Source organism: Pagrus pagrus (genome assembly GCF_965226575.1).
Source record: "Pagrus pagrus genome assembly, chromosome: 5".
NCBI lineage: Eukaryota > Metazoa > Chordata > Actinopteri > Spariformes > Sparidae > Pagrus > Pagrus pagrus.
The window spans coordinates 8474164-8482584 of record NC_140189.1 but is presented as its reverse complement, the minus strand read 5'-3'; the positions used below and the strand labels follow the sequence as shown (position 1 = coordinate 8482584).

The window sequence follows — 8421 nt, the reverse complement described above, 5'->3', positions numbered from 1 at the left end:
CAAACACAGTGGAGTGTAACTTAGTGTGTAATTTGTATTCACTCAGTTTGGCTTCGTACACCAGTTTAAAACACATCCATGGATGCCAGAGGCATGACCGGTGATCCGGTTAAATGTTGCAGAGGGAACACAATGAACATTTCTCTGTGTAGTATGATGTTTCACTTGTGATGACTCGGTTTGGTCTTGTGTCCAGTTTAACATACTCAGTAATGATCTGCCTCATCTTGGCTGTTTACTGTTATTTTCAATCCGTCGATGAGGACAAACAACTACTAGTAGGACCAGCATGCTAGTAGCATAACACATAGCAGCTTCTCTTTCGGCAAGCCATTCAGCGGGGCGTTCCCAACACGTCTCACACACGGACCATAGAGTGACACTCCCACACCGCCTGACAAGCCTGTGGCATTTCGCCGCACCACCGGATTTGGTCTGAATGTTCACTTAGGACTGCACTGTAAGTGACTGATGACTGGTGTCCTAGGCCACCTCCTCTGTTTAAGAATGGTCAGTCCAGTTTGATGTAGATGCATTCTTTCATGTCTCTTTCAAACCATCGGTCTTCTTTGGACAAGATGTGAACATTGCTGTTCTCAAAGGAGTGTTCTATGTCCTCCAGATGTAAGTGGACTGTTGAGTCTTTACCTCAGGAGCTAGCTCTCCTGTTTAGCCATGCACTTGTAGATTATCACAAATAGAGGTTATTCATTCCATAATCAAAAGCAGACAGAAGTAATATTTTTTTATAATGCATTCCTTTTGCTGCTGTGTGTTTCTTTTTCTTTGTGTATCAGTGCTTTGTCCTAATAATGACTTCAGGCCAGATGTGGAACCACATCAGAGGACCACCTTATGCACACAAGAACCCCAGCACCGGCCAAGTTGTGAGAAAAAAATGCACTATTTACAATATACAATCCATTTCCAAAAAAGTTGGGATTTGCTAAACCTTTTTGACATATTCAGTCAAAAACGATACAAAGACAATATATTAAATGTTGCAGCTTGACAGCCTGTAAATCTATGTTTATTGTGAATTCGGTGCCAGCAGCATGTTTCAATTAAGTTGCAACAAAAGACGAGCAATGTTGTGGAATGCTTCAAAAACACCTGTTTGGAACATTCCAAACGTTAATTGGTAACAGGTAAAGGTATGGGTGTGAAAGGGGTGTTGTGCTGGATTATCTATCAGTCACTGGCTTGATCCTTTGGAGTCTGAATTAATGAGCACTCGTAGAGCAAAGTGACCCAAAGCAGAGTGCTGCACAGCAATGTTCTGAAGTGAAATGAAGTATACAGGAATATATGCAATACTCAAAATTAGTTAGGGATGTTGAAATATGGGTGCATATATTTAGCCCAACAGGATATTTGTTGCTTCAATGGTTTCACTCGTGGACATGTGTATCTGAGTTATGAAAACTGAAATCGAAACTGAAACTGAAAGTCATTCCCAGAGACTGGGTCACACCCCACATACGGGGCATGACCCAGTCTCTGGGAATGGCTGGTATGAAGGATATTACTACATGGACTAGGGAAGACTTTGTATAACTGTTGTTGGTAAACAGAAATCATTTGCAAATGACTGAATACAGTTTTAGTTATAACAGCATCCTAACTTTTTTGGAAAACCAAGTTGTATCCTCTTTCAAAATATAATATAATAATATAATATAATAGTCAAATACCATTCTGATACATGTTCACATATTTTATATCTTTTTGTGTTCAGAGTTACATCCACGGCAGCAGTCAAGCCCAGTTTGTGGCTGAGACACACATCGTCCTACTCTTCAGTATCCTTGTATGCATACTCACACTTATATAGTTAGCACACACTGAATACTTGTGACTAGACCAGAGGTTCTCATACATATTAACTCTTGTAAAGTGCACAGATAAAAACAAGGCCAGACAGAACTCAGTGGATCAGATCAGAGATTCAGCTGTCCTGTTTGCAGATTTTCTTCACTCCTCTCATTTCATTCATCGTTTTCCATTCAGTTTATGACGTTACTGCAGACAACCTCCCTTCCCCTTTTCAACCCCATTCTAGTGGACTTTTGTGGACTGTCATGCATCACATCCATCTTTTGTCTAAACCTTGACCCTCACTGTCAGATGCTGCTGTTACCATGGGAATGGTGCTGCTGTGTGAGGCTGCTACCTCTGACATGGACATTGGGAAGAGAAAAAGTATGCTATGAAAGTTCTCCGAATGTTCACTGCTCAAAAATTGCGGTTTTGCATTACTCTGCTGGCCTGTTCTACTCAGTTTGACTCTATCACACTTGTAGCACACAATAATGTCCATGTCTGGCGCGTTTCTCACCTACTGGAATTACTTTGTTTGGTTTGGGCGACTGATGCGTCCTGCACTAGCCAGGAGGCAGCTGCATCAGAGGCAGCTGCATCAGAGCCAAAGTATCACATTTTTATTAGTTAATGCTAATGCCTGATGATCAAAGGTAAACTAACCAAGATCGCCTGATGCACTGTCTGGAGAATTGTTGTGCAAGTGTGCAGTGGTATGCGTCCGTCAGAGCCCATCTCTCACAGCGAACCCTTTAGGTGGCTTGTGTTCTAGTTACATGCATCAGGACATTGGTTGTAGTTGCAGTCTATGTACTATGTACAGTTGAGCAAGCTTAATACTCGAGTGTAACTCGGTCAACTTTCCTGTTTACTGTTAAACGCATATGTGCCCATGTGCTCAATTTGTCTGTATCAGGGGTCTCAAACTCAAATTAGCTTGGGGCCACTGCTTGAATTGTCATGTCATAGGAGGGCCATTTCAGCCCTCAAGTACTACAAGACAACACAACATTTAAGAAACTTCAGTTTTATTTCCGTTACATAAAGATAAAAAATGTGAACAGCAATTTTTATACATTTTGATATGGTTATTTTTTAGCAGTACTTTAGTTTTTGCCAGACACCTGGCAGCACTTCTGGCTAATTTTACTGGATATTTAACCCAAAAAAAAAAATGTAAACACAAATAACATCCGTATGCATTTTTAGTTTTTAATAGTGCAAAACGTTTCTCCATATAAATGACTTGTATAAACCTTGTGCTAGGCTTGCTGCGGTAGTCTGTGTTCCTGGTGTTAGTGGTCAGGCTTACACAGAAAAAGCAGGAGTCACATTTAACTCAGATTTGTGTTTTTATTTCAATTGCATATGGAGGTATAGTTAAAATTACTGTGAAACAACAACAAAAATAATTATATTATATTATATTTTTGACATGAGGGTAGGGCCGGATGGAGGGGAAGGGGCAGCCAGAAGTGGCCCAGGGGCCATTTGGTCACATCTTAGGTTAGCCAATGTTAGCAAAATGGACTAGGGATTGTTCAATTGAGAATGAAAATAAACTAAACAAACTGCAGTTCTGAAAATGTGCTAACCTTTGTAGTGAATTCTTGCCCCATATCACAGATGTTGAAATTAAAAGTAGTTAAATTAATTTGCTTATGAACTTGCTGATTATGAATGGACAAGTGCACAAATATAATAACATATTATTACAGCGTACATATAGCAAAACTGCGTGTGTTTTTTGTCTCAGTTATGTGTGTAGCAGGTATTGGTCTGGTGATGCTTTTCTTCAGTTGGCTGCTGTCTATTTTCAGAGCAAAGTACCATGGATATCCATACAGGTAAAGACAGAGACTAATTTCTACATGTTTATCTCATTTTACCTACTCTGATTGGCTGAGATAATGCCTTACTTTCAACTGGCTGAAGTTGTCTGTCTGTTGCAGCTTCCTGATGAGTTAGAGCTGACCAGCATCCCCCAGCATCACTGCAAGTAGGGACTTGAGGACATGAAGTGCTGTCAACGAGCAGGGTGCTGTCCATAGCAAGGATCCAACATTTCTCTGTCCTAAGCCATGGTTTGTCTTTAGATCTGATGAGCCAAAAGGAGTCTGTTTCTCAACTCACTTACATACACACTGTGCCTTTACAAAGACTCATTAGGCAGTTGATTCAACATCATTGTACAGTCAAGACTGTGTTGTGCCAAAAGCTATTTTCTAGATTAGAATTTTGCAAAACTAAATTCAGAATTTCTTAAATTGTATAACAACAGTTTTGCCCAGCTCCCACTGGACACAAATCTCAGTATGTATCTTTATTTTTAAACTGTTGAGACCATAAACAGGCCCTTGTCTCTGTTCTGTTTGTTAAGTTGTTTGTTTGTGTGTGGCTGAACCTGAACCATGATATTATAATTATGGAGTAGCAAAGTGGGAGCAGTTATTTCAGGCATACAGGGTGTCTGGAAGTAAGTAATACTGGTAAAACCTTTTACAGGTCCTGTAATATAATCCATAATGTATCCACTCAATTATTGACATTTTTAACAATGATCCAACATCCAACAAATCAAATGGGTCCCTATATAAAGCAGAAATAGCATTTTAAATCACCCCCCCCCCCCAACTTTTCCCTGTGGTATTACTATTGGCTACCGCTAGCAGCTTGGCTTCTGCCCAAAGCAAAAAACATCCTTAAGAATTTGACCAAGAAACTCTGATCTCAGTGCTATGAAAAGGCAGAGTAAAACACTCAGTTGTATTAATGAGTTGGTAGGTTAATTAAGTCTGTAATGTTACTGATGTAGTAGAAAGAATGCCGGTTTTGAATCATCTCATGTCCTGGTGGTAAGGGGAACCGCATTATTGGGGGAACAGACTTTGACACAACACTGGAGCACTCTCCATCGTGTGAATGCCTGTCCCTTCACTTTCGTTTTACCTCAGTTTCTGTCACTCTCCCCCTTCACCTTCTCTGCCTCCTCCATCAGTAGGGTTATTTTTCCTTGGCATTGTTGAGTTTTCAGTTATTGGGATATTGACAATGCCTCTTCTTGTTTTGGTTGGGCAATGGCAGATGTGCTTCCTTTGTGCTGTAATTCAACCTTTAGGAAAAATCCAGCCCATTGGCAGACTAAATAGCATAGTGAAAGCAAGGTTTAAAGTGAACCAATCTATGCGCCAATGGGGTAATTTCTCTACAGCTATTACACTGTGCAAACAGTATAATTACTTCAGAATGATATGTTAAAGCAAAAATGTTGTCAGTTTAAGTAGGTAGAAGAGAGAGAATTGGTCGGGGGTTCTACCTTACTCTGCTAGACGTTTTTATATTGTCAAACGATAGTCATTTCACACAACCCTAAACCCACATACAATTTCCTGGTAAAGTCTCCTTCTTATCTAAATAACAGATAAGAACACGTCTAATCCTGCACCTAAGCTTGTAGAAGAAGCCACAAAACAAACATTCACTGGGTAAAGGTGCACTTCTAATGTCAGTTTGCAGAATAGGTAGCAGGTCAGCTGTAGCACAGTCAGTTTAGAGGCTGCCATGGTTCAGATTTACTCCCCACAGCATGTAAACTACAGCTGAAGTTTGTTTACGTCACCTGTTGGTCCCCTGCTGGCCTTACCTTTCCAGTTGCTTTCAAACGTAGAAAAAACAGCATTTCGAATATTTCCCTGAAGCTTTTCATTTTTCTTCTTTATTAGTAAAGTTATTAACAATACATTTAACATCACTTTGACAATAATTTTGAATGCAAAAAGGGGTGACTAAATGTGGTCTCAGTTGGTCTTTAAAATCAGATTATTTGACCTTCTACAACACAAGACATGAATAGACAGGGTATTTAAATCTTCTATGTACGACATTTACTGTCAGCTCCTCACAGATACATGATGTGCCTTGTTTCCAGTACATAATTTCTACATTTAGTGTAAATGTAGCGAAAAATGGAGTCAGCCAAGCTGCAAATGTGGGTGTATATTCCTTGTAAATCTAGTACGACACTGGCAGTAAATTGTTTGTAGCAAAATTGGAATGCAATAAAAACCTATGCTGAGAGAACTGTTTTTCACTACTTCTGTCCTCTGCTGTGAGTTTACCTCACACACTGGCAGAACAGGACTCTTGCATTCAGATACATGTAAACTCTTAACATCTACACCACTTTGTTTGGATAAGCACATGGGCGGCGACACCGGCGCCGTGGTACATTCAAGTGCACCTCATGATCTCAGAAATCTCTACTCAAAAAGCCACAAAGGTTGATTAAAAACAGGAAAGTTTAGATTTATCTTAAAGTAACTCATTCATATCTACACAGGAAAATCTTAAAATTCTGTTTTTGAAAAAGAATCTTATCATTGTTTTCAGCAAACTCAACCATAATTTCATGATTTTGTTTTTTTACTGCAAATTTTTGTTATGGTCAACTTTTCTCTCCGGGTACTCTGACTTCCTCTCACAATCCAAAGACATGTAATTGAGGTTAATTGGTCTCTATAAATTGCTCATAGGTGTGAATGTGAGTGTGAATGGTTGGTTCCAAATGTCAGCCCTATGATGAACTGGTGACTTGTCCAGGGTGTTCCTGCCGCTCGCCCAATGTCGGCTGGGATTTAAAACAGTAGTGCAACAGCAACTTAAATAAATCTAGGAAAAAAATAATTCCCTTGCAGCACTGCACTTTGAAGGGCAAATATTGACAATGATACTGTGTCCACCCAGTGTGTAGACTCAGCAAAGACGTGGGGCACGTGTTGGAGGTCCAAATGTCAGTAGTTAAGCTGAGTGACTGCAGCTTATATGTTGCTAGCTCCATCTGACGTGAAATTAACTTCTTGCCAGGGGCAGCACAGTGCAATTTCCTGTGTTGGCTTTTAGAGCAGCGAAGAAGAATTGATTTCCTGTGTGTAATGTTAAACAGAGCTAACTAAAGAGCTCTAAATGATGTGTTATCGGTAGGGCTGTCACGGTGAAGGAATTCCCCCTGCGGTAATAATAATAATAATAATAAACTTTATTTATATAGCGCTTTTTACAAAGTGCTTTGACAAAGACAATGCAAAATTGTAGAGGACAATGGCTTATATGCATCTTTAAAAAAGTTTCATAACACATTACACCTGTTTATTAAATGTAGAACACATGGCGGCAATGGTGCGCAGGCTACACGCTATTTCTCCTTTTTGAAAATGAGGCTTAATATTAGGCTACATATCAATTGTCATTTGTTGAACCAAAATAAGTAAAGCAGATTGTTGAGACTAAATCTTAAAATGCTAATAACACATGAATTAAAAAGTGCCCATATTTTTTTTAAGAAACCGCAAAACTAAGGAAGTACAAGGCACTGGATATGATTAAACATGAAAACCAAATATTGTACTGCTTGAGCCTAAAGAAAGTGTGGAGAGGGGTAACGATGCTTCCAGCAGCACTGAAAGCTCTCTCCAACAGTGAGCTTGTTGCGCAAATGCACATGTACTTGGGGGCAATTTTGGAGAGCAGAGGAAACCTACCCTGGTTATCACGCCACCAGGAGAGTGGTTCTGCGGTGGAGTCGATGGGGTCCTCCTGGAAGTAGCGTGTGGGTTCGGTATCGGCCCGAGGTATGGTTGCGCAAGTGGTTGACTGTGACTTCAGCAGGTCTCCAAGAGTTTTCTTTTCCACTGCTGGTGGCACCACCTCTCTCCGTTCCCTCCGTCCTCAACATCTAACATTTCTTCAATCAGTGCTTATTTTGTCTCTGTGTCATCATCAAAATGATTGCCCCTATTGTCTAGGGTCCACCAAGAAGGCCTAAGCCAAAAGCTTTTGTAGGGCAGCTGGTCTGTACTTCTCCATGAGAACACTGCACTTCTTTGTCTTGATGTCCGGAGTCAGAGAGGTGTCCTCATCTGATGGTTTCAAAACATCTTCAGTCAGGAGTTTCAGGATGGGTTTAAAGGATGACACCGTGACATAGTGCAAATCAGCCGCAGGCTTTAACACCGTGTACCGACTCCAGGACTCCATGAGATGATGATGCTGCCGGTCATCCAGAACTCTTTTTTTTATAGCCAGGGTTTGCTCCAAGACTCTGACCACCATTTTCTGGAGCCCCATCTCAAAGCACAGTCATTCACAGTAAGAGTAATGAGTGTCAAGTTATCTAACTGAAATTAGCCTGGCTACATCTGTTTAGTAGTTTTCTTTCCATCCATCTATCTTTAATGAAAAACATTTTTAAACCATCCCAGCAAACCAGCAACTGATAGGCATATAACTCACAGACTGCCACGGCGTATTAAATGTTTCCATAGACCTGTATAAATAAATTTGAGGCTGCATTTTAAATGAGTATTGGTTTCAATATATTTTTGGTAAGCAAAAAAATACATTTGAATAATCCCAGCAAGCCAACAGAAAATGTGTGACAGAATGATAGCATATTGGCTATAAGGCTGTATGTAATTGTCATTGTATAGGCTACCTGTATTGAGGAATCTGAATGAAGCCTGAATGACAATTGTTTTATTAAGTACGAACTTTAGATCATAACTTTTGTAGTTTACCATTATGAGCCTGTGCTGCAGTATTTGG

The 8421-nt window shown here is 40.1% G+C and overlaps 1 protein-coding gene across 1 annotated transcript in view; it reads left to right on the top strand.

Moving 5' to 3' along the window:
• magt1 (magnesium transporter 1) overlaps positions 1 to 4188 on the top strand; it is a 12743-nt gene extending 8555 nt beyond the window's left edge. The window contains exons 6-10 of the mRNA XM_084353555.1: positions 798 to 887; positions 1739 to 1802; positions 2128 to 2202; positions 3578 to 3668; positions 3774 to 4188. Coding sequence (XP_084209681.1) covers positions 798 to 887; positions 1739 to 1802; positions 2128 to 2202; positions 3578 to 3668; positions 3774 to 3789 — 336 coding nt within the window. The 3' untranslated portion in view covers positions 3790 to 4188. The remainder of the gene's footprint in view (positions 1 to 797; positions 888 to 1738; positions 1803 to 2127; positions 2203 to 3577; positions 3669 to 3773) is intronic.
• Positions 4189 to 8421: the final 4233 nt, after the last annotated feature.